Source organism: Aptenodytes patagonicus, chromosome 1 (assembly GCF_965638725.1).
Source record: "Aptenodytes patagonicus chromosome 1, bAptPat1.pri.cur, whole genome shotgun sequence".
NCBI classification, from domain to species: Eukaryota; Metazoa; Chordata; class Aves; order Sphenisciformes; family Spheniscidae; genus Aptenodytes; species Aptenodytes patagonicus.
The window spans coordinates 159,158,517-159,184,996 of record NC_134949.1 but is presented as its reverse complement, the minus strand read 5'-3'; the positions used below and the strand labels follow the sequence as shown (position 1 = coordinate 159,184,996).

General features: G+C 44.2%; 1 protein-coding gene and 1 pseudogene across 2 annotated transcripts; both read left to right on the top strand.

Moving 5' to 3' along the window:
• The first annotated feature begins 756 nt into the window (after positions 1-756).
• F10 (coagulation factor X) lies at positions 757-13,229 on the top strand. 2 transcript variants are annotated; one of them, XM_076360665.1, is made up of 8 exons: positions 757-882; positions 3,312-3,472; positions 4,958-4,982; positions 7,687-7,800; positions 8,887-9,027; positions 9,884-10,134; positions 10,957-11,074; positions 11,869-13,229. In XM_076360665.1, the coding sequence occupies exons 1-8, from the start codon at positions 813-815 to the stop codon at positions 12,414-12,416; spliced, it is 1,428 nt and encodes a 475-aa protein (XP_076216780.1). In that variant the 5' UTR covers positions 757-812; the 3' UTR covers positions 12,417-13,229. The 2 variants fall into 2 exon arrangements, with proteins under 2 accessions (XP_076216780.1, XP_076216785.1); XM_076360670.1 differs by lacking the exon at positions 7,687-7,800.
• Positions 13,230-15,903: 2,674 nt separating this feature from the next.
• On the top strand, positions 15,904-25,165 carry LOC143159514 (coagulation factor X-like; annotated as a pseudogene).
• Positions 25,166-26,480: the final 1,315 nt, after the last annotated feature.

Here is a 26,480-nt window from a genome sequence, read left to right as displayed (position 1 = left end):
AATCATCATCTTCCAGAAAAAGCGTAAAATGCTTAAAGAAAACAACCAGTACTAATGGCTGGACAGAGTGACTTTTTCAAAACAAAGATGGGGTTTAGGTATATTTTTAACATAACAGCCTGTTTAAACAAGGCAAGAAGATGAAGGAGACCTGACGGCGGGCTCTGGAAGCACCAAAGACGTGGTCTCCACAGCGCACAGAGACCTCACCGGGCACAACCGAGGGAAACCCCCAACAAAGAGGAGATGGAGGCCAGCTCCGGGCAAGCGCCAGGCCAAGGTCACCGGGCCCTGGGTGTCAAAAGCAGGCAGGCAGCAGGTTATGGTGTCGGGATGTGGGAAAGGCGGGTGGGAGCTGCCAAGGGCGGCGGGTGTTTTGGGGCGGGAGCCCGGCTTTGCCCCTGCTCGGCCTCACACCTGCCAACGCCGGGCCGGGGCGACGCCAGCCTGGGCCAGCGCTTGCTTATTAACGTGACGATTCACTTCCCCTCCCCCGCAAATAACAGGTACAATTTAAAAAGCCGTCTTCCATGGGTTTTAAAAAAAAAAAAAAAGAAGAAAGAAGAGCAGCCTCATCATCAGGCCGCCCCCCCGGCTGAGAGATCCTGCGGCGGCTTTCCCCCTTCCCCGGCGCTTCCGCTATTTCTGGGCAGGGTGAAGCAACGCCGCTTCAGTCTCTCCCCGCCCGGGAGTGTGAAGGCTTCGGCTCCCGTCCCGTCCCGTCCCGTCCCGTCCCGTCCCGTCCCGTCCCGTCCCGCCGGGCGGCGGCGCGGCCCCGCAGGGCCGGCAGCAGCGGGGGGCTCCGCGCCACCATGGCCGGGCGCCTGCTGCTCCTCCTGCTCTGCGCGGCGCTGGCGGGCGAGCTCCGGGCTGAAGGAGGCGGTAAGGCGGCACCTTTTTTAATTTTGGGGGAGGGAGGGTTCCCCCTCCTCACAGCCTTTGGGGGGCTGCCGGGGGAACGCGGGAGGGGGTGGCGGGTCGCCGCTGCGGGCCGGGGGCTCGCAGCCCTCGGTGCGTGAGGGGAACAGCCCTCCCGTCCCCGCCGAGGGAGGGGGCCCTGCCGGCCCCTGCCTGCGCGGGGAGCTGCGGCCGTCAGGAAGCGGCGGGGGACGGCAGCGGGCACCCCAGGGCTCGCCTTCCCCGGGGAGCTCGGTTTCCAAGCCGGCAGAGGGCTTGTCTGCACCTGTGCCACCCGCCGCACCCCGCCGAAAGACGGGCGAGCTCTGCCTCGGGGGCAGGGAGCTGCCAGGGGGGCACCTCGGGGTGCTTGAGCCCCAGGGTGTCGTCTCCCGCTGCGGTTTCGTGTGGCCTTTCCCAGGCTGCTGTGCCTTCCTGTTTCCCCGCCTATAAAATGGGATTGCTGGCCCTCCCCGTTGTACCGGGACAACAGCCCTGGCAGCCTGAGGTGCTCATGTCTGTGAGGGAAGCCTGACCAAGGCTTGGTTGGGTGCACTTGGCCGTGGAGGGGCTGGGGCGCAGAGGGGGAGCGTGTCCTGCCACCCTCTGTTTGTGCTGCTAGGGTCAACACCAAAGTCCAGAGCAGCATCAGCAAGTGGCTTTTCAAAGGTAGTTAACTCTTCCTTCAGTGAGTCAGCCTGCTTAGGCTTTAAAATGAGGTTCTCTGCACGTTTCTGGAATGTCTTACTTCAGTTGACCAATGCCTGTTGCTCCTTGATGTCTCCGAAGAAGGAAGCATGATGGAAAGCTTGGGAAAGAGAACGACCAGCCTCAGAAGCTAATCGGCTAGTTCAAGTTTACAATAACATCCTCTTACGTAGGTGACGTGGAGGCAAAGGAATATAGAGGCGATAACCCCACCGGATGCGTCCTGTTACTTTCCTGTCACTGCGGAGAGGGATTTAACGGCAAATAAGATAGTGGGTGAATGAACTAACAGTTGCTGAGCTAGAAGTTACAAGCACTTTCTGTAAGCCTTCCTTGCGAGGAGCCTTTCAGAATAAGCAGGGCTCCGAAGTACTTGTGTGCTCTATGGGGTCAATTAATATAAATAGCACTGGCAGAATTTGGCTCCTTGTTGCTGATACACCAATTTCAGTGAAAGCGGAGCGAGTCCCCACTGTGTTTGCTTAGAGGATGTTAGGGTATATGATTACTATCAGCTAGTTTACTTATTCCTTAATTGAGCTGCATGAAGAATGCTCCAGAAGGTACGTGCAAGCTGCCCACTGAGCGTGAGCCATTGGCCTTGAAGTCCCATCTGCAGCACTGTCTTCCACACGCCAGTCTGTGATTGGAAAGTATTTTTTCTCTTTAAATTCCAGGTGTTCAGAACTTAATTAAATGCCATCTTCCAGACTCTGCAAATTTTCCTAGAGTGTATGCTTTTTACAGGGTAATTGGCAATTTATTTACTCCAGTGTTGTTTCTGTTTTTCCTATCTGGTAATGTGTGCACAAGTCACTGGAGAGCAACGCTATTGTTCATGTAGCCAAGTGGCGGAGCTGAGTTTAATGCCTCTGATCCTTCAGTTTAAAGCAACAGCTACCTGCATCTTGAACTTGAAGGCAGCAGGCCTCACGCTTCTGTGACACCAAGCTTTTAAAAAATAAAACAACCCAGCAAACTGACCTCAGGCTGTACTTTCCTGCTAAAGCTGATGTTTATTTACTTCTGCTCTTTGTTAAACCTTAGAACACAGCTACCTTAGCTCTACCTGCACACATATCAGTAAGGCAGGAACATTACTACAGGCAATTGGGAAGCGTTGTTAAAAGGGAAGGAAGACGCCCAGGGCAGTGCAGTGGGATTTGGGGTGGTGAAGGGCAGTAGAACTCGTACATGGGCTGGACCATGAAACAGCTTTTCCCATCTGTCATTAGATACGTTACTGCATCTTGAGTTCGTGTGGCATTTAGTTTCTGTACCACAAGCCCCTGGAGTAGGTGGTGGTGTTGCCTGGTTGTCAGCTTTAAAACCAAATCAAGGAATGCAGTCTCCATGACCTTCAGGGAAGGTCATTCTGATTAAGACTGGAGTCTTCAACAGGAACAACAGAAATATAAGCCCTCAGTGGCAACCCGTGTGTTCTTATTTTCAAGACTAAAAACAGTAGGAGAGAATTTGGGGCGCCTACGGTTTGTCCTGGAGTCACTGATTCTCAGAGAGAGGCTGCTCTGAGACATTCTGCGATGTATCAGTCTGTGTGAGGACTGACCTCACAGGTGATGTTGCTTACGGGTAGAGTGGCAAGAGGGTCAGTTTTGGTTTTGTTTCCGCTTCACTTATTTCTAATGACTCTTTACCACCACCAAATGTTACCTGCCACCTGTATCGTTTTCTCTGTTGTCTAGTATTCATCAAGAAAGAAAATGCCGACAGGTTCTTGGAAAGATCAAAGCGTGCTAACTCTTTTTTTGAGGAATTGAAGAAAGGGAATATTGAAAGAGAATGCAATGAGGAGCGCTGCTCAAAAGAAGAAGCAAGAGAAGCCTTTGAAGACCAGGAGAAAACGGTAAGGATCAACTAATATGAAACATAGATCTGTATATTTCATGTCTACAAAATAGTATTAAGGTCTTTTGAGCTGGGCATCAGAAATTACAAGTTGCCTCTGATCATTTAACACAAAGAATAAATAGTGGTTTTGACTGTGGTTGGAGTTGCTAAGGCATAAACATACAATGACAGTCTTAATTTAGCTCTTGCAGGGCCAGCCCATGTTAAAGCCTCCATTCTTCTACCTGTTCTGATCTGTTTGATTGCTATTGTGAGGTATTTGACCTTTAAATGATTTGATACTACCCGTGTTAGAAATATGTTCACCCTACCTGGGTGGCATAGCCGAGTGCCATGACTGTGTTCAAGAGTTCTTAGGTGGAGAGTCCACAGGAAGTTTGAGAAGGCAAATGCTGACAGGGAACTTCATGGGAGAATTTTGTCAAACTTATCTCAAGCAGCTTTGCAGTGCTTATCATTTTGTGGCTCTCTTTTTTCAGTATCTGAATAGACAGAATGTATACCGTGGACAGTTCTTACATGCCTTAATGTTAAATTGCTCACATGGAATGAAGTTTGTATGTGTGACTCTTGTGTCACCTTCCCTACCCTGATGGCTGCTTAACTTTAGACAGAAATGCGATCTGTTCCCAAGCTCAAGGGACAGTTAAAGAGATGGGGCAACTATGGGGACTGGGGTCAGTAGAAAAGGTGATGTTTGAAAAGTTGAAGTGACTTGGTGGTGGAGGGGAATTGGGAACATTGGCTGTAGCTATGTGGCTGTTAAGAACAGCCCTGAAACTGGAGTTAGGGCCAGATTCATTTCACTTTAGCATTACTTGATGGCCAGAATGTTCTTGGACTGGCCCTGAGGTGACCTGGGTGGGGAGTCATGGATGTCAGGGTGCTTAAGAGCATAAAGGTTGGCTGATCTATAGCAGAACCAGCACAGCCTGTTCTGCCTGGTGACCAGATGTCATTGAAAAGAACTGTCTTGGACAGACAGCATACCTGGAGTCCTCAGTGCAGAGGGAAAGAAGAACACAAATCGGACAAAATAGTTTTAAATCTCAGGATTTCTGAGGTCCTGATTGGTGGGGGCACAGGGAGGGATGGACACTGAGAATTTGGCATTACAGGAATGTAAGTAAATTCAGTCAAAACTGATGGAAAGATACAGTTATGCAAGAAATCAAGTGCCTTATGCTGAGTGAGTCACATTAGGAAATCTCTAAGGAGTTCTAGATATTTCTGAAAAATGCAGGAGACTTGTTTCTGTAGAGCTGGGCACTATAGATGGATCATATGGTTTTAATTTATTAAATGGTAATAGCAGGCTGCAAGGAACTGTATGTGCCTGTAACTTAAATATTTGTTTTAACAAATGTTAGCTGCAGTTATCCACTGTATGAAAGCTCTAATATTCTTCTGAAGAATTCAGTAGTTCTCATCTAACTCTTTTTGTCTCCTTTTATTCCCTTTTTCCCACACCAACCTGCAGGAGGAATTCTGGAACATCTATGTAGGTAAGAAACACTCTCTGTTTGTTTAGAGAACTAAGCTTCCTCATTGCAAGGTTAAAAAGGATGCACCTCTTAAGTAACCACTTCCTGCTCCCTTGCTTCCTCTCTTTCCACTGTGGGACACCCTCACTTTGTGTTTCCTTTGAAGAAGGAATCTGATTTACTGCCTTGCTGTTGCTTGAAGCCAGTCGCTTCATTCGAAGGCAAGGTTCAGCTGCCTCCAACTGCTGGGATGATCTTTTTCCTCTCAAAAAAAGAACAGTGGCCCTTTGCACACAAAGGACAGTGAGAAGCAGGAACTGGGCGTGTGACTCTGCCGGTCATTTGTCCTCCAGAGGGGCAGCCCTGGATGGGGGCATTCAAGATGCAAAGGGTCATAGATGAGGGTGGCACTTAAATGCCGTAGCCAACACAAAGTTATTAAACTGTATCGCACAGTTGCTTGCCAGTTTCATGTCGCCTTCCATGCCAGAGTGTTGCTGATTCCTGTATTATAGAGCATTTTGTGGGATGTGTTTTCTGCAGAACTGTTTGGCATTCCAGGAAAACATGCCAGTAGATTAGCAGATGCTCCCCATCAGTCTTTTCTGTTTTTTTCTAAAGGTCTGAGTTGTATTTATTAGGGTTCTAGTGTTCTCAATAACTATGCAGGGACAGATTTTTAATGTATTAGTGTCTGGTAACGTGTTCTCCTGAAAGTATGTGTCCAGCTTGCGTGTTAGGAGGAGTACCTCAAAAATGTTGATCAAAGACAGCTCAGCTTTGTCTTTTGGAGTCTGCAGAAAACTGAAGACAGTTGCCACAAAGAAGATGCAGACTTTCACAATCCTCTAAGTGGGGGATGAACTCTGCAACCTACAGGCTGAAATTTCAAGCAAAGCCTGCGTCAGTGTTGTAGCGAACAGGAGTGGAAAATTTCAAACCATTTTCTCATGAGAATACAAACAGCGGAACATCAGTGCCACTGCTCGTAGCAGAAATGCCAATTTCATACATTTTAAACCACGGTCCACGAATGCTTTATTGGTGCTCAGAAGAATTGAAAACCACAGCTACCCTCAGCCAAGTTACTAGAACAACTCATTCTTGCTTCCTTTTTTAGTAGGGGATTCTGCAATGCTTTTGTGCAATATTGATATAAAACTCATTACCACAGCAGCAAGTACAGTGTAGGGAAAAACTAAACAAGTACGGTTTCTAACATTAGGATGCTGCTTAGCTAAGACCACTACAGAATGGAGTGCTCTGGCACTGCAGAGGAGGCAGAAACCGGGAGCTGTGCTGCAGGCCTCGAGTCTGTCTTTCTTTTGGTAAATGGTGGTCTCACCTTCCCTCTGTTGAGGATGGACATCAGTCTTCAATGCCTCTGTGGTGGACCACACAGACGCAGCGTTTGGAGTGCTGTTGGTTTTGGCCAGTGCAGGTACAGAAGGGATTTTGAGGTGTGGGGGCAGTACACAAAGCCCAGCAGATGTTTGCTGTGACAGACAAAGCTGCAGCAGATGAGGTCACAGGCCAGAGCCGCCATGCAGGTGGCAAGCTGGATCCTTAGGATGAGCAGCTTCTTGCATCTTGTCTCCTCTGTGGGCATTGCCGTTCTTCCAGCTGCTCCAAATGGGCAGAACAGATGGTAAAACACAGAAATTTGAATAGCGTGTACCTAAAGCAACGAATTATTATTAAGCAAGTGCCACTTCTCCAGATACCCTGCTCTTCTTACAAAACAGTGCAGAAGAGCCCAGCAGGGTCACGTGATGGGGGAATGCATTTGTTACAGCAGGTCGCTAGATGGGAGAGGCCGTGGCAGCGAGCATCAGTGCAGGAGTGAGATACCTTTGTGGGGGTGGGAGAAAGGGCTGCTACGTGGAACACGTCTCCAAACGCAGTGCAGCCTCGCTGTCCTACGTGTGGCTAAGTTTGTGAGATACACGTGGCTGCGGCCCTGGAGTCAGGTCAGCCAGTTGTGCCCAGGTCACAGAAAGGAAGAAAGGCTGCAGAACTACCTTTCAAATGTGGGAGATCCCAGCGTAGATGTGGGGAGCATGAGGTAAGAGCTAATTTTCTGAAGCTCAAGCTCATACCTCAGTGGATACAATGGGACAATTTTGGTACTGTAAGCAGCTCAAAACAGGAATTTGGCCCACGCACACGGATTTAGCAGGGCTTTTAAAGCAATTTTTTGTTTGTTTTTTTAGTCTTCTGATAAATATGCTGGTGTCTGTTTCTTTAAATGCACAGCACTGCAGGCAAAAGACATGCACAAGGGATGAGATGACCTTTAAGGAAATAAAAGTTGAGTTGTCATTATTATGCAGAAATTGTAGGGAAATGCAAGAGGCCAAAAGGTTAGTATCTTCAGACAGCAGTCGCAACATGAAAATGTCCTGTCTGCTTTTACAGCCTTCACTGTAAATGATGTATATACTCTGACCATGAAGCATTACTTCATCTTCCTACAAAAAAAGGCTTGTGTTTGTGCTGTCATACAGTAGCCAACAAAAACAGGTTGCAAAACTGAGGATATATATGAGAATAATTGCTGATACGGAATTTTTATACTCCTTGTTCCATCTGGAATGTGGCAACTCACAGGACGTACGTTTTAAAAGGAAAGATAAAAGATTGCTTATTAAACTAACACCCCTTCAGAGTTCACTGAAAATGTTTGCGCTTTTACAATCCTTTGGTTTTTGGTTTGTTTTTGTAGATGGGAACCAGTGCAGCTCAAATCCTTGTCACTATGGTGGACATTGTAAAGATGGAATTGGTTCCTACACTTGCTCGTGCTTGGATGGTTATCAAGGCAAGAACTGTGAATTTGGTAGGTTTCTGCTTTAGAGAACTGTGGCAGTGAATTTCCCAGGGAGCTGAAACATAGAGAGTTAACTCTTTCTTAACAAGCATTATTTGCCTCTTGGAGAAATGCATAGAATAGGATGTCAGTCAACAATGAGTTGGAGGACAGTGCCAGAAACACAAAGCCCTGGTGCCTCTACAGCTGGGTAGTGTTAGAATCACAGAACCATAGAATTGTTTGGGTTGGAAGGGACCCTCAAAGATCATCTGGTCCAACCCCCCTGCAACGTTCAACTAGATCAGGTTGCTCAGAGCCCTGTCCAACCATGAATGCTCCGAAGTTACACTTACTCCAAGAAAGCCCTCTTAATTATGATAGTGCCTCTTTACGTAAGCTTGAATCCCCAAAACATGATGATAAAACTAAGCAGCACAGGATTCTTATAACTGATATCAAAGAGCCTTTACTCCAAGTACAGAAGTACAGCCTCCCTGCTCAGCTCACAGCAGCGAAGAACCAAAGAAAGCAGATTTCAGTAGGCAATGCACACTTTTTCAGCCTTGCAAGGAATCATTTTTTGCATATAAATCCTTCCTGAGTCTCACTTTTGTGGCATACAGCTACGACCCTAACGATGTCATTGGAGCGTGTATTGGTAGCCCAGAAGTAAGAGTGGTGAGCCCAGAGTAAGAGGGTGTGGAACTGAGGTTCCGACACGGGACTGAGAGGAGTGATGAGGAGTGATGAGGAGTTGAGTTTTTTAAGGCAGGAGGGAGGAATCATGTGAGGATTTACCAATATCTGGACTTCTCTGATAGTGTTTTATCCATTTTTCCACTGTCACTTTGTCTCTTCTTTTTTAAGCTCACCATGACATGGCCACTGGGCTCACCTGGACTTGGCAAGCACGTTTCATGTGGTGGATGTGACTGCTTTGTAAGGCATAAGCTAATGTTAGCCACTCGTGTTGTTACTAAGATGTGCTTCAGGTGTTTTACAGGTGGAGATACAGATCCTGTTAAAGAGTGTGGTTTAATTTGGTGAACTTTGAGATCTTCTGTGACGTCAGTGTTTATTTACAGTTTTTCTCCAAACTTATCTCTTTTATAGTCATACCAAAGTACTGCAAAATAAACAATGGTGACTGTGAGCAGTTTTGCAGCATCAAAAAAAGTACACAGAAGGATGTTTTGTGTTCCTGTGCAAAAGGGTATGTCCTAGCAGAGGATGGCAAACGCTGTGTTTCAGCAGGTATGAAGCCATGTAATAAACTAATAGCAATGGTGGTGAGACCTGTTTCACAGTTAAAGAATGTCTTTTGAACCATCAGTATTCTACGTGACATAGATTTACCACTGAGGCCAACTGATTTGTATTTCCAAAGCCTTCCATGTGTGAAGTGATGTGATGGACTTACCAAAATCTAGCTGATTTGGAACCCTTTGCAAGGTGCCTCTCACAGAATTACCCGAGTAGACTCCGCTGTTGACAGGAGAAAAGCGATTGCAGTTATATCTCATTTAATTAAACACTTACACTCCGTATAAAATAGCAACTCGACAAAACTTTTCTACTTTAGATTTCAGTTAACCTAATCAAATACTAACTGATGACATCAAATAATTACAATTAATGCTATTTACATTTGTACATTTTTGTTGTATTTCAACAAACCTGGGGGGAGGGATAAGGCAACCGTATACTCATGATGTTGTTTTTTATATCCTTTATAACTAACAATAAATTCCTGTCATGAGCCTTATTATTCCTAAAATAAAACATTTCACTTGGTTTCCTAATTAAGATGGTTTATTCATGTACATGAATATAGCAAAGTAAACAATTGAAGATGATGTTTTAAATTTTACATACTTTGAAAACACTGTCCGGAGACTGAACCTATGGACAAATTTTAGGACTACAAAATGGCTTTCATTTTTCAAACCATCTGGTCTTCCTCCTTTATTGCATCTGCCAAGGTTTTGCTAGTGTTGTGAAAACAGGACAGCTGCATTAACTGATTTATTGTGAGATGGTGTTGTCAAGGAGTTTCCTCTTGTGCTGGTATTTCTGTCCTTCTCTAATTTTAACATTCTTGTCTTTACAGTAAAGTATCCTTGTGGAAAAGTTTTTGTGAAAAGGAAAAAAAGGTCGGTTATTTTACCCACTGATAACAGCAATGTAACTAGTGATCGAGATGGCCCTCCCACAAATGGAACAAGTTTGGAGGAGGACGTTGTTACTACCACAGAAACCCCAACCCTCCATCCCGGCAATGAAACAAGTAGCAAGACTCCCTATGTCGATACCAGGATAGTAGGTGGTGATGAGTGTCGTCTTGGTGAATGTCCATGGCAGGTAAATCTGGTGTTTGTGCTCTGCATGCAAGCAGAACGTGTTTCTGAGGGGAAGTGTGCAATTGTTCATTTAACCCGGTTGCCTTCTGAATGTTACCCATGTAATACGCCGTTTGTAGCTGGAGGTGGCTGAATTGCGTGAACCTAGGCACTTAGATGTGCTGTTCTGCAAACTGCAGCCTTAAATTTCAAAATGAAAGGCTTTGTGCAATTTTAGATGATGCTGCTTAACCTGTCACCAGAGAGGGCTTTTGAGTCATGCTGGCCTACCAGTGTCATTTTTGCAGGTTATATTCCAGTCTGCCTGATAGCAGTCCGTTTAGGTAGCAAGCCTGAGAGCATGTCAGATAAAGCATGCGTTTGCTTCACAAATACGCTTTCATATCTAAGTTTTCCTCTTGAGTTTGGACCAGCCAAAATGAGTTCCTGTATTCGGGATGCTAAGGGGGGGTCAAACGGGAACAGAACTTGGACAGGAATTCTTTGGAGTGGTAAGTCCAAGGGATGGGGTGATTTGGGGGCTGCATTCTTCCTGCTCAGTTGGTCAGTGTCTTGTTCCTAAAAGACGTTACTTAGCACTGCGAGTGAGGTAACATGGAAGCCAAACATCTACTTCACGTAAAGACAATTGAGACTCTGTAGCAGTACATGCCAATCTTCAGCATGTGCGTGTGGGAATGCAGTATTAGGAGAGACCTGCAGGGTAGTCCATGTTGCAGTAATAAGCGTATATGCAGTGTGCAGAGAAATCAATTACCTGTTTATAGCTCATTGACGTTAAACTCCTCTTCTTAATTCTGCACTTACCTTTTTTCTTTCCCAGGCTGTTTTGTTGAACGAGGCAGGGGAAGAGTTTTGTGGTGGAACTATTTTGAATGAAAATTTTATACTTACTGCAGCTCATTGCATGAACCAATCTAAAGAAATCAAAGTTGTTGTTGGTAAGTGGTTATTTATTTTACTCCTGTGATGTTTGAGCATGTGTTGCAGACTAATCCTCTGTGCTCTAAATCTCATGTGAGATGTACTCATATTACTTTATTTGTTATGGTTTGTTACTTTTTTGTTGTTGTTTTGCTTTTCATAATTTCTTGTTATTGTGGGAATCCTGCTTTGTAATAACAGGGGCAGCTGATGTGGGAGGTGATAATGGTGCATCCCTTCTTTGCCAGCTAGTTGGAAGTGATTAAGAACAAATGTTCTAGAAGTGTTGGCTAGCATTGTGTTCATTAGAGTAGTGCTTCTTCAGAAAGCTTATCATTCCTGGCACATCTGAGGCATACAGATTTGTTTCTGCAGGAACACTCAGGAAAGCTATGACACATTGACTAGAGGAAGAAGAAACGAACTCAAATTATGACTGCTTCACTTCTGAGGCATGATACTAGATCAACTCAACTTTATATTTGCACTGTTTTAGCCCTGACCCAGACCAGTTTCTCTTCCCTGATATAAGCCAGGCTCAAGCTCCTGTAAGAGCTTCCACCCAAAGTTGCATTAGTTTAGCTGAATCAGTTTATGCTTTTATGTAAACTGGTACAAAAATCTCCATAGACAAAAGCTTGGAACTGAAACTGATCCAGGTGCTGCAATACGTTTTTACAGTTTACTTGTATGGTATAAAGGCTTAGGCAAAGTGTTAGGAACGGGTATACTACTCTCCTCCTTTATCAAGGTTGTTCTTAATTTCTTATACTATCTCCATATTAATGACCCCTTTAATAATCTTGTACAGGTGAAGTGGACAGAGAAAAGAAAGAACAATCTGAAACGATGCATACCGTGGACAAAATACTTGTTCACTCTAAATACATTGCCGAGACTTACGATAATGACATAGCCTTAATAAAGCTGAAGGAACCTGTAACGTTTTCCGAGTACATTATCGCAGCATGCCTCCCCGAAGCAGACTTTGCTAATGAAATTCTGATGAACCAAAGATCTGGGATGGTTAGTGGCTTCGGGCGTGAATTCCAAGGTGGACGACTATCCAAAAAACTGAAAGTGCTTGAAGTCCCCTATGTTGATAGGAACACTTGCAAGCAATCCACTAACTTTGCGATAACAGAAAACATGTTCTGTGCCGGTTATGAAACAGAGCAAAAAGATGCTTGTCAAGGAGACAGTGGAGGCCCCCATGTAACCAGATATAAGGATACATATTTTGTTACTGGAATTGTGAGCTGGGGAGAAGGATGTGCAAAGAAAGGCAAATATGGTGTCTACACCAAACTGTCCAGGTTCTTACGATGGGTAAGAGTGGTCATGAGACAAAATTTGTAGTGGTGTGGCTCTTGATCCTTCTGTTAGCTAACAAGGTGCAGTTTCTGTAATGGAAACTTTTTTCTTTTTTTAGCCCCATCTGCTAAGCTTGTTTTGAGAGCTGATTGCTTAAAGTTATGGTGCTGCTTCTTTTTTTGTTTTATTCCTGGGTTTAAGCATGTATATGCGGACTGCTGGTGTTATTTTGAATTTGTACAATGAGGGGCTTTCCCCAAACAAAATGGCTGCTCAGTGGGGTCTTTTGTTTGCTGTTTCATTATTTTTATATTGCCATTTCAGTTCCTGTCTGTTTGCCCAAGTGCCTCCACCAGAGGCTCCTGGACATAATACGAGCCTCCACTAATCATGATGAAAGTGGGAAGGACAAGACTTCAGTTAATCCTCATATTGGAGCCAGCTGGCTCAGTAGGGAGTTTGTTACTACTAGAGCTGTTTAGCATGTACCTGGAGATGTATTTAGAAGATTAAGGGAGCAGGGAAGCTTGCTTGGTAAAAGCTGAGACACAAGTAAGTATTCAACATGTGATGCTAAATAACCACATGTTCCACAAAATTGCCTGCTTAGGTCACAGCAGCTAATTAAAATGGGGTTTTGCTTTATATGGGTTGTACTTCACTTTAGTTTAATTTGAATACTTCTGTTCTGCTCATCAGAAAAAAAAAATGTGCACGTTCACTGTTTTCTGTATTGTATTCTGGATTGTGTATGGCTGAGGATTGGAAAGGTCCTTGCATGTGTACTTGTTCTAGGTGTTTCTGTAAGGTGCAATATTGATGTACACCAGCATTTGAAATAAAACATTCTTTCTTTTTTGTTTTTTTTATTTATTCCTTCCAGTCAGCTTACAAATACATGAAGACAAAATCTCATCTGAGAGTGAAAAAAAGAGTGAATGTCCCTAAACAAATGTGTGACACATTTCACCTACCTTATGTCAAGGCTGATGAGGAGGTAGAGAATGGAGGGGGTAATTACAAGACTTTCACTGGCCTAGAGGTTCATAAATGGCAAGTTAGATGCCAAGATACTAATTTTCTTAGAAGTAGGCAAACTCAACCAGTGATTTCCCACACATAGGCTGTTCAGGTGCTATGATCTGATCTGTCCTGTAAGGTTTCCAGGCAGAAGCTCCGCACTCTGATGTTTTTTTGTGTGTGGAATAGTGTTCCTCCCTATATTCTTCTTTAAACCTTCTCAGCTTCAGTCCTAGTTACAGAAATCATGGCAGAATTTACAATGGAAGGGACAGATGAAAGTGATCTTGTCCAACCCCATGCTTAAAGCAGGGCTAACATCAAAGAGCAGGTTGTGCAGGGTTTGGTGCAGTCAAGTTTTGAAAATCTTCAGAAGCAGAGATTTTGTTAGCCTCTGGGCAACCTGTTCCTGTGCTTTAGCACTCTCATGGCCAAAATTTCTCATGTCCAATTGGAATTTTCCTTGTTGAAACCTCTGACTGCTGCCTCATCTTCTTTCCATGGGCATCTCTGGGAAATTGTTGGCCCTGTCTTCACTGTAATCCCCATTTAGGCAGTGGAAGACTGCAGTTAAATCCCCCAGCTCTCCCTAGCTGAACAAACCCAGACCCCTCAGCCTGTTACTGTACATCATGTGCTCCTGATGGCCTTTCCAAGGCTCCGCCAATCTGTTATGCTCCCCTGTTGTCTGAGGTACACTGAACTTCGCCAGACACCTGCTACTTATCTCTTAGGGTTTGAGCTGGTACTGGCTAGTTTTGTATAGCAGGTGATGTGAGCAAACCGGGATGAAAAACTAGACATACAACTCTGCACAGGAGCAAGGTATTGCTGCAGTCAGCTGTAAATGTGGGCAGGAAGGACTGCAGGTCAGTTACCCCAGCTTGATGGTATCCACCTGTATAAACCCCCAGCAGGCTTACCTCGATGTTTGTTCAGCAATGTTTGTTCCCTGACTTGTTCTGTCCACTGGATTCCTGTTCGAATCCCTTGTCCCGCTGGTAGCCTGCCCTGTGTTCCATCAGGGTGAAACATCCCTCTTCAAAGGGACAACCTCAGGCCTAGGTGCTACCCAAAACCTATTAATGTACTTGTGCTAAAGGCATTCTTCTACTTCAGTGAAGCCTGAGGACTGAAGTGAAACTCAGAGTGGACTATATAGGGTGTTGAGGTGGCTGAGGGGAGGACCTCCCTCTGGCAACGGTGGCAGTAGCTGGGTTTTACTAGCTGGTGTGTATATATGTCCTTGTTAAGCCAAGTAGCACCTTGAGAGCAGGCACAGAGCTGGTTTAACAGATGAGCATGCAAGAGAGTGATGAAAGTCCATGTTTGTGTGCAACATGACTGTGCTTAGAAGAGAAGCGTCATTATTCCATGGAGTATGAGAGACTTTGTCCTTGGGGTTCACAATTGGAGTTTACTTGTCTTTTACAAATGAAACTGTTTCCTAGAGAGCCTTTCATCCTGTGCCATGGCACCTACAGTGCCCAAGGCTCGAGGGCTTTATATTCATTCCTTGTTCTGTAACAGTGTCTCTGCCATGCTGAGAGGAAATGAGTGAAACATCTGCTTGCATCTTGGCCTCGTACCAAAGCCCATTACCAACTCTAGGGCCTGGAAGAAAAGAAAGAATTAAAGCACACCTTTTTATGTAGACATTGTTTTGGGGTAATTTCACATAGTGAAATTTGAACAGATTGTAAAATCCAGGCAAAAGGTAGAGTGCACAGCTGCTGTGTAACCGCGTGGGTTTTAAAATGCCAGAACCCCTCACGGCAAGCAAACACTGCTGGTTTAGGCAAGAGCTGACATTTACCAAGGATGGTGGAAGGAAAAGCTCTAACCTACCCTCTAGTGCTCAGGCTTCCTCAGCCTTCAAGGAAAAGCCAGTCCTGAGAAGAAAGGGAAGAAAGGAAGAATGGTCAGTAAAGAGTGCAATCTCTTTGAGTCTTCGGAAAGGACTAATACGAAGAATAAAAATGTAGGACATTGCTCAGGCCTAGTCCAAGATGATATATCTGGGCAAGAAACTCTTGTGCATGAGGCATTGGGCTTTGAAAAAAAATTAGGCTTCTTTAGACTAAAATAGGGAAGGCCTGAGGAGAAACATAGCTGTAGCCTTTGTGTGTGCAAAAGGCTGCTGCAGAGATGTAGGGACTAATCTGTTCTTCATGTTGGTGGTGAAGATAAAAAGACATAGCACATCTCAGTTGCAGTGAGAAAGGTTCAGGGAGATCTCAGGGAAAATCTTCTAACTCTGTGACTAGCAAAGCTCTAATAGATTTTTGTCTGGAGGGCAGTGAAGTCTCCAATGTTGGTAGTCTTTGAGAGCAGGAGAGGTAACTAGCTGTCAGGCGTGCAGCACGATGGGGGCTGCCCTAGGGAACGAAGGTGGACAAGCTGGCCTTCATTATGGTATCCTACAGCTCGGCAGGAAAACACACTTTTGCAGGTGCGGTGTCTAACTAGAAGCAATTTACCAGAAGGATCCTTCGCTGGAGCCTTGGCCAACATGCCAAGAATGATAGAGGTAAACTTGATCCCTTGTTGGCTCAGTGAGCTGGGCTGGGTGATCCTGGAGGTCTTGCCAGCCCCTGTTTTCTGTGCTTCCAGGTGAGCAACACAAGCAAAGGGTCATTGTTACGGTCATGCATTTGTGACCTGCGCCAGCACAGTAATAACAGGCAAGGTTTTCCTTCCTCTTTACTGCTCCCTGACATAGGTGACTTACCTGACAGGGTTGTCTTCTATGGGCAGGGCCCCAGATCACAAGGCCCTGTCAACAGCTGTCCCTATGGAGTGGTGTGAGCCAGAAAAAAAAAAATCCATCCAGAACAAGGTGGAAATTGATGAATTTGTGAAAGTATGGTCTGGCCTGGTGCTTGTGACAGAGATGGATTCTGTGTGTCCCAGAGGCCCCATCCAGCCTGCTGCATCTGTACAGGGTACCTGCTTACCAGCTCCACTGGATTCAAAGGCTTCACCTACCAGCATGACAATCAATTTCACCCTACCTAAAGCATTTCAAACTACAGTGATTTGGAATAACAGAGACCAAAACCTTGTACAATACCTTACAGGCCTAGCCCAGAAAAAAGCCTGAATTTTCCTTCTTGTTTTTTCACGTTCTGATTAGCTTTACTTGCTTCCTAAGGCACTACCAGAGCTGGGAGGCAAGATCTCTGCAATACGCTTACTGAGCTCTGCAAATTTGGTGCCCTGAGCCACTCCTGACTTCTGAGACGCCTTCCTGCTTCTGCCCAGCTTGTGGGAAGCACAAACCTCTAGCTCTGGTTGTTCTGTCTTCCTTGGGGCATGGGCAACAGCCAGATCACTTACTCTAGCTCCTTGCTGCCTGGCTAGTAAAGCTCTTTTAGGGAGGCTTTGTCCATATTTCCCAAAGATGTAGAGCCACCTGCAGCAGACAGGGAGAAAGGAGATAGCAGTAGTCCATGGTCCTGCAGAGGAAATCACCAAGTGGCAGTCTGGTATCTGGAGTTTTGGTAGCATAACCAAGTTTAACCACGTGACCACATGTCATTCTGCTGAGGCAGAACCTGCCTTGGTTTATGGACTCCCCTCTTCCCGAGGAGTCTGAAATACACAGGTGTCACAGCCTCGGAGGCAAACCTAGCTCCATGCTGCCCATGCAGGAGAGAGGGGCTTTGCCGACACGAGGCGCCTGCAAGCTATTACGGTGGCATTGCTGCAGCACAGTGACTTTTTTCTGTTTTAACATTGCCCCATGCTGACATTGAGCCCAGGCTTTGCTCTTAGAGGTTTTGTTTTCTCATGAGTTAACGACCTTTGCACTGTATTGTTTCTCATTTAGCAGCTCCCCCAAGTCCTGCAAACCGGTGGGAGATGCACAGTGAGCTTGGAGGGTGGCAATGGCAGGTCATCGCTGGAAAATGTGGCTTCTTCCCATTGTCCTCCTTTTCCTTCAGATGGTGCAGGCAGGTACAGCCTTTGCCTAAACCACACAGGTAATTATTTGCCATTATTTGTGCTTTGTGGACCAGGGTGACATGAGTGGAAACCTGGTAGCTTTGCTTTCTCACCTGCATTGCTCCCATTTGTCTGCTGCAGTGCAATAATATCCAGGGCTTAGTCATTAGGGGAACAACATTTTGGACGGAAACTATTGTGTCAGTGTAAAATATGGGGTTAATACGTCAGTATGCAGGGCTTTCAAACTGACAGCACAAACAATGTGCTATTCTTCACATCCTTAAGAGATGTGATAATTAAATAATCCTTACTATCCATTCAGAAGCTATTGGGTGACAGAATGAACCCCACAAGGTTTAACAGTGCAGAGGGGAACCAGAACCCCACACTGTCACCTACTGTGCTTGTCTAAATCTCAACACAAACATCACATCTCCACTTGAGGAAGCGTCCCACCTGTCTTTGAGGTTGGAGCCTGAGATGCTTCTCTACAGAGTACGTGTGTGAATCATACTGCAGACACGATGCATGCCTTGTTTAATTTTGCTGTAAAAGTCATTCAGTGATTACAGAGGACTGGTTGGACACAACTGAACAAACACCTGAGTCACCCACATTACAAGAGCTGGGAGTAAGAGGGAGATTTTGGCATGCCAGAGACGAGGTGGGAAAGGTACTTAGTGGGACAAGGCATGCCCTGAGAGTCTTCAGGATGCTTCAAGGAAAATTTTCTCTTACAAACATGTAGAAAGCAATTTGGAGTGCGCTAATCTACATTTGATTTTAACCAACAGACCAGAAGTGGCTGACAATACAAAGATAGACGATTACTTTAATAAAAGTAACTGTAAAATGACAGAGCTCATGAAGGAAGTAAAGAAAAAGAACAAGAGAATAAAAGTAATGTATTTTTAAATGAGAGAAAGATTTGGCTGCTCCTTAAAAAAAACCACAAAAACCCAAAGTGTTTAAGGCACATGTCCAAACTATCCCAAGGTCAAGAAAGGACAGGAGGATTAATTAAAGACATGACCTCCTTCATGACCTGACCTCCAGAAGGAAGTATAGAAAAATCTGGATCTGTGTAAAAGAATTGCAAACATCCTGGCATAAACCCAGAGAAGCTAAGGAGCAAATACAATAAGATAAACATGATGTGAAAATCAAGAGCTGATCTAAGTATATGGATAATGGAAAAGAGACCAAGGAAAATGTTAGTCTGTTCCTAATGGAGAAGAAAATCTTTATTCCTTAAGGTGCCAGATTACCTGTGTCCAACAAGGAGGAAAGAAACTGCCGAGCTGCACTAGTCGGGACCAAATCACGTAACATCAACCTCCTCCAAGGACAGGATAACAGGCTGGGTGGCTGCAAAAGATGCAGTGTATGTCAGGTGTCTCCATTAAGGGAGGCTTCTAACATCACTTTATATAATGCTTTTATTGTAACAGAAACACTGGTCTGGATGAAACTACTGTAAGTTTGGTGCACATCTGGTTGGGAAACTGCGCTAGTCACTTGAAAGATTATATGGAGTGCAAGGCTCCACACAGGTGAGCCTGAGGACCTCTGATACTTGGTGTTTTCCACAGTGACATGCAAGGCGGAAGAGAGTGTTTACTCACTGCATTTGTAGCTGATTCCAGACTGGAAGGACTACCATAAGTCAAGATGAGAGTTCAAGACGATCTTGTGAAACTGGAACAGTGGTCCAACATAAATAGGAGGCAATTCAGTAAACACAAAAACAAAATTTCACCCTCAGTCCCACTATACACAACCAAGGAAATTTGTAAAATATGTAATAAAAGCAAGAAGTCTCCATTTTCACTAGGATAAGCAGCTAGGTCAAGAAGTAATGGGATCACACCACACTGAGGGACACTCAGGATATTAGGAAACACTTTTTAGACATTATGAGGCTAGTTAAGGAGTGGATTAGGCTGCGTGGGTGAGCTGCAGAATCTCATTGTGAATCTGTAGAAACAGGTTAGACAGCATCTGTTAGGACTGGTTTACCTCTCCTTGCTCTCACACTGTTAGTGCTGAGAAGAGCTCTCCCATTCTGCCTGTGATCTTGCAATGCCAGGGACTGAGCTAAGGTGAGTAGTATGAGACATATACAGATGGAAAAGGAATATTGCAAGGGTCTACCAAGAGTCCAATACTTAATTTATTACTGATACTTAAGTTGTTGCTGATTTTAGCCTCTTACCCAAACCCATGTTCATCTTTGCCTTAGTACGATGGCTGTTCTGGCAAGTACAGATTGTCACTTCCTTCGCTCTCAAAGACCTGCCAGTTATAACTGGGAAACACAGCATAAGATGTAAAATAATAGTGGTCTACCTAATGTTGACAGCTTACCATTTTTTAATAATGATAGTCACGACTGTTCTTATTACTAAGGCCTTTGGCAGGAATTGCACAGAATTGCCCAAAATGGTGGAGTGTTTGACTAATGTTTGCAAGCGAGGTTTTATGAGCTGCTTGTGCTTTTATGAAATCACCATGAATTTGTAACCTGCCTATACATTTGTCTCCTGGGCAGTCACACCAAATGCATGCAAGGTCAACAACGGGAACTGTGAGCGGTTCTGCAAAACTGAAGATGAAGTCCTATGTTCCTGTGCTGCTGGCTATGCCCTGGGCAATGACAACAAAACCTGCATTCCTGTAGGTACGAAGCCACACTTAAAGTTCATTCTATGGGACACACATCCCATCTTCACCATGTTTGGGAAGTGCTGGTGTGTTGCAGTGCCGTTGTAGCACAGAGAATAATGTTAACTGTTCACGCCTTTCACATGGCTGGCTTGAGGTGTTGCCAACAAAGTTAATAAGATCTTAGCTAAAGGTCATAATTTAAGAAACATCAAATTGTGCAACTGTGAGTGATGTGCAGTGGCAAAAATAGTGCACCGGAGTGTTCTGTGCAAGTGGGTGCGTTCTCACAGCTGACTGCAAAACCCGTGTCCCAGCAGGTATGAAGCCATATGAGAAACTGGTGATTACAATGGGGCTCTGATTTCTCTTCTCTCACAGACTGAAACAGGTCTCTACGTCTCTCATGCTTTAGGAGATTTTGTTAGAAAGGAACGGGTTAGATTTATCATTGGTGTGAACTGGTGTCTGTTTTCAAGGCCTCCAGCTTGTGCCAGACACCTACAGATCCAAAGGAATAGGGACCCAAGAAACTTCTCCCTTTACCATATACAGTTCACAAGGGCTCATTATAATTTCAGCGGTAATGACATAATGTGATTGCAGTTATATCTCACTTGCTTCCCCTCAAATATCACCTGTTCCATTTAAAAGGAATACAACCTGCCTTTCTATTTTCTTCTAAAAGCAGGTTTTCTGCAGTTAACATATAGTAACCTAAAGATATGAATAAGTATTGACATTGAATTTAAATCCATCAGTTTTGCCTGCATTCAAAGTGAACATTAACAATTATTAATCTTAGTCTATTCTTCTGTCTGTCTGATGATATTTGTTATGATGTCCTTTGTAATTTAATACCAAATTGCTGTCATGAGCTTATAATTCCTAACATAGAATACTTTGCTCTGTTTCCCATTTACAAAAGATTTAATAACAGCAGGTACACAAAAATAATGATGCCAATAATGGAAGATGTTTAACTTCTAAATACTTTGAAAATGCTGAACCCATTTGCCCACTTGCTCAAAATGGGCAAGTTTTAGAAGTGGAAAATTATTTTTATTTTTCAACCATTCTGGTCCTTTTGCAGTTGCAAAGTTTTTGTTGATGTCTTGAAAAATCTAGCAGAGCCACCCCTGATAAGGACATCTGCATATCTAATTCAATTGCAAAAGGCTGCTGTCAAGGAGTTTTCCTTCAACTGTTAAGTGAGTTTTCTCCCATTTTCATGAAGAGTTGACTCCCTGAAGGCAACCTGTTTCCCTGCAAACCATTTTCCTCCACTATAGGTACCTGTCTGTAACTCTAAAGGCTGCTTTTGGCTGCAAAACCCATGTTCCAGCAGGTTTGAATAATTTCTTGTGGTGAAGAACAACACGCGGTGCGCTGGAAGCTAGATTTACTTTTCTGACCGTGAAACTGTCCCTTATACCGAGGGCTCTGTCAGACAACCTCTGCTGAATGGCACTTCGGTGATAGAAATTCTTTTCACCAGCAAGTGTCTTTCCTTCTGCTCTGCTGCAGGTTACTATCCCTTGCATGTGACTTGGCTTGGTGCTTCAGGGACAGCACAGGCACCGTCCCCCACAGAGATGGAAGACCATGGTTCTCCACATCCTATAAATTCGCTTAAATCAGCAAGAAAGGTAGCTCTGAGCTAAAGTGAAGGCCGGTAACAGCAGCTGAGCCTTCACAGCTGTTTGCTCAGGCTTATGGACAGGAATGCCTTGCTCTCAGCATGCGACACGTGCCTCAAAGTCCCAGTACCATCCAGACATCAAGTGTTAGCATTTCGGTTTTGCCTTCGCAGTCAAGTTCCTGTGTGGTAAGCTTCAGAGAAATCATGAAGCCAGTCGAGAGAAAGTCACAGGAACCACAGCAAGTCCAGATGCTCATCCTGAAAATGAGGAAGCCACCGAGGCCCCGAGCAGCCACCCAGAGGTCACCGGGGAGGCTGGCAGTTTATCCAGCGCGTCCCCATGGCAGGTAAGGTGCCCTTGTCCTGAGATGTTTAACACCTGACCCTGCTCACCAGGACCGGCAGCCATTTACTGTTCATCATACTCATCCCTCATCCCCACTTGCCAAGGGGACCTGGCTTGATTTGAGACACTTCCCTGGTGTCAACATTTTGGGTGGTCGTTCTGCTCTCCTGAGTACTGTGTTTCTGCACAGGTCTCCTACCATGAATGACGTTGTGCCTCCATTTCAGCATCAAGCAAATGCTGTGAGGGGGAGGCCAGCAGAGAAGTAGGGTTGCAGATGAGGGACGTAGAGCTGGGTAAGCCACAGGGCCCCTTCCCTGCCAGCCACCCCGTTACTCGGGTTGCAGCGTGGCGGTATCAGAAGAATAGCCAGAGTTCCTGATGTGGCCAAGACTAAAGTGAAAAAAAAAAAACCAACCCAGCAGGAACAGTGCTATTACAATATTAGCTAAATTCTGTTTAAAAAAATAAGAACCAAAAACTGTTGGTAAAATAACTGAATGCACAGACTCCGCTGTGAGCCAGGAAAAAGGTCTGTCTTGACAAGTTTCCCGCTGTGGTGGCTACATCTCAGTGTAACTCTCACCACCTCTGAATGAAGGATGCCTTTGACAGAAAATACGTATGAAAATGTATACTTTAAGAAAACTGCTTGAATCTCGGCTAGCTGTTCAGCATTTCTCTGTACGTATGTTTTTGTGCTTTATCTTTCTTTTCTCTCCTTGCAGGCTGTTCTACTAGTAGATGAGTACAATGAATAGTTTTGTGGGGGGACAATTCTGAACGGGTATTTTGCTTTCTGGAGCTTATTGCATTAACCAGACTTACGGGTTCTTGTTAGTAAGTGCTTCTCATTTTGCCCTTTACTACAAAAATAAGAAACTGTTTCGTGTTCTAGTCTCCATATGCAAGATACTGAACTCTGCCAGAGTTTTTCTTACCCTCTTGTTATTTCTCACTGCCTCACGTTGTCCCTTGACTAACAGTGAAATACATGTTCAACTTTGTTGAATGGACAGTTTCTTTAAGCTTGGCTTGGCCTAGCGTAGCTTGTATATGAGAGAAGCCAAGTATAAACTGGAAAGGTATGTGGGCAAGTAAGGTTGAGCTGATGTCGTTAAATTGGTCTAACATTACACCTTCATGCAATTTCCTGTGTTGGCCAAACCTTGAAGAATTCCAGATGCCTCATTTGGATGTTAGCAATAGCAGCTTTAACAGCATGTAGACGCTAGTCTGAGACTTTTCCGTACTGGAAACCTCAAATCTATTATTTATTACTGTCATTTATGAAAAAGTAGTTTATCAGAAGTTCTAGGCACTGAAAAATGGTGTTCTGAGTCATAAAAATTGTACTCGGCCTACAACAGTAAAGCAAAAACTGTGTTTGCCTAAACTCCAATTGTCTGTCCATTTAATTCCCAAAGCGACGTCATACAAATTGAGAAAGACTAAATATATATAAATTCATAAATTTTTGTATGCAGAACATTAAAGTTTTAAAAGAAAATTAATATCTATTTGCTGTTTAAGTCTGTTTGACTATGTCGCTCTACAAATGAGAGGGGCAAGATCCTTCTCTTCTGTGTTGAGGCTTTTGGTTGTATATCATAAGAGTGCCATTGGGAATATTGTAACGAAGCCCAAAACTTTATATCAAAGCTTTCATTGAGAGCATTATTCTGATAGCAAAGTTCTGATTTTCTACTTGCTTGGCATTTTGACAGCCCTCTAAACCGTTCCAAAATGGGTATAAAATGCTACAGCATCAGGACACAGGCCTGGTCTATTTTATTTGTACAGTACAATGCCTATACAAAGTGCAAGGAACTTTGGTCCCTTCTTTTATTGAGATGCAGTGTAGACTTGTTGGTATTGTCTTATGAACAACTGCTTTAATAATCTGACACTGGGATGGTGGACAAAGAAAAGGAAGAGCCAAGTAGAGCCACGCGCAGAGTGGAAAAAATAATTGCACATGCTGAATTTGGTACAGAAACTTTCAACAGTGACATAGCCCTTCTCAAATTAGAGGAACCTATCACATTTTCTGAGGATGTTGTCCCAGCATGCCTTCCAGAAGAAGACTTTGCTAACAATGATGTTCTGATGAACCAAACATTTGGAATTGTCAGTGGCTTTGGAAACACATTTGAACGTGCGCGGCGGGTCAAAAGAATGAAAGTGCTTCAAAACCTTTTTGTGGACAGGGACACTTGCAAGCTCGCCCTTCGTAGCCTGGTCACGGAAAACGTGTTCTGTGCTGGTTGTGATAAAGATGGAAAAGATGTCTGCCAAGGAGATGGAGGAGGCCCCCATGTAACCAAATACAATGGCACTTATTTTGTTACTGCTATCATCTGGGGAGAAGGGTGTGGAAGGCGAGGGAAATATGGAGTATACACCAACTTGTCAAAGTTCCTACCCTGGCAAAGGAGTGTTTTGACAGAAAACTCTTAAGAGTTTGACATTTAATCAACCTAATTGTCTCAGCCATCAGATCTGATCCCTAAGTAATATTTTCCTCTTTTTAACTTGCTTAAATTCTGATAGTTTGTGCTTCCCTTAAGAGACACCATCTATTCCTTTATGAGCTAATGCCTGGCTTTCAGAAGGTGGGCTTGGACTTCACACAGAGCTTGCTGGTTTTGGACAATTATGAAATTTCTTCAAATGTGATGGTTCAGGAACTCCTTCTGCTCTTGCTGTGATAACCTAAATTTGTCTATTGGAGGCTTTGGCTGTGCTGCTAAGCCCCCTCCCATCGCAACGAAAGTTGGAACTAACTCAACATTTCTGTGGCAGTACCTGCTTTGTAGAAACAAACCAGACTAGGATAATATCAAAGAAAGACAGTATCAGAGTAGGACAGCATTTTAAAAGCCTCTGGAAAAGCTGCCTAATTTTCTAGATTTATATGTGTGTACACAGAAAAAGCTAGAAAATGAGAAAACCACCCATGTATCCACATGAGTCTAAATAACTGGGCATGTCACTGAAACAAATGAGTTGTTAGATGAAGCTCATTGAATTGGAAAAGCTTGCTTATCATCACCAAAATCACTAGTGTTCTTCTTATATTTTCTTGCTTTCTTTCTGAGATACTTACTTTACCATCACTATTCATGTCATAATTTTGGCTATAATAAAGTGAATGTATTGCATAGCCTACAAATTAAAATATTGTTGTATGTCATCATTTATATAAAGTGTTCTTTAAATTCTTCACAACTGAAGAGATTTTAAATCTATAAGGATAAATAATCTTTCAAGACTAAGAAAAGCCTGACTTTCTAATCAGCTGAGCCTGACATCCTCTGTCTGCCTTATTTCAATCCAGAGGGAAAAACCCCCTTGTTTTTCAGCCAGCTCAGTGGTACATAAAAATGGTTTACTGAATATTAAGACGTTTGAGTCTCTACAGAAAAATGAAGTACTCTGTGACGGACTTTAAAAAGTGTGTCAGTGCATATTTTGGAAGAGAGGGAAAAGACAGATGTTACAAACGATATTGTGGCATAAATCGTGCAATATTTTTCTCATTCCCTGGCTTCACTATACCCAGTTTACAAGTGTGGAAGTCACCATTTTAGGGTCATTTTTAATATGGATTTTGTTGATCAGCTTGAAAGGAATAGAGTGGCTAAATTTGTCCTGCGATGACCACTATCCTGTTCCCCTGCAAAAAACTCAGAAAAATCACGTTGGAGTCTGTTCCGTTTTTATGATTTTCCCCTGGTTTTCTCTGACACATCTCCTGAACTTCAGGACTGCTAAATGAACTCAATCCTGGAGTGACAGCACATCGCAGGTCATGGCGTTCAAGCCACAGAAAGAAATTCAGGCTCTGATGGCTGCATATGTGACTCCCTGACATCACTGCTCCAAAGGATTTACCCCAGCTTGACTTCCCATAGGACCTCCGTTGAAACCTCTGGTTATACTTCAGCCCTAAGCTATATATTGAGAGAGACAAACCTGATATATGGAACTGCGGGCCGTGCTCAGACGTGTCCCAGGGACTACAGGGAGGCCATTGCACAGGGCTTGCACTTGCTGACCCATTCCCTTGTTGCCATCCATCCCTCCTCCTACCCAGCCCTGCATTACCACTTGCCCTGGCTCTGCAGTACTCCTAGTTTATTCATAACCGATTACAAAAGGTACGGAAACCTTCAATGGGCTTCGATCACCATCTTTAGCTCAGCGTGCGTTCAGAGGAATCGGTCATTTGAGTTTCTCCTTCCTCACCTCCCAGTTTGCATTGCCAGGCATGAAACGCCATCATCAACCTACTCAGTACCAGATAAGAACAAATTCTGTCTGCAGGAACACTTATCCCAGCTGCTTAATTGCACAGAGAATTGCAGTTCTCACTCCAGACACATACCAAGGCACACATCACGTCATCTGTGCTCTGCCTAAATGTTATTTGAGTCCTCACAGAGAGCACAGAGTTTTAACTCAACCCATCCTGGAAGATTCA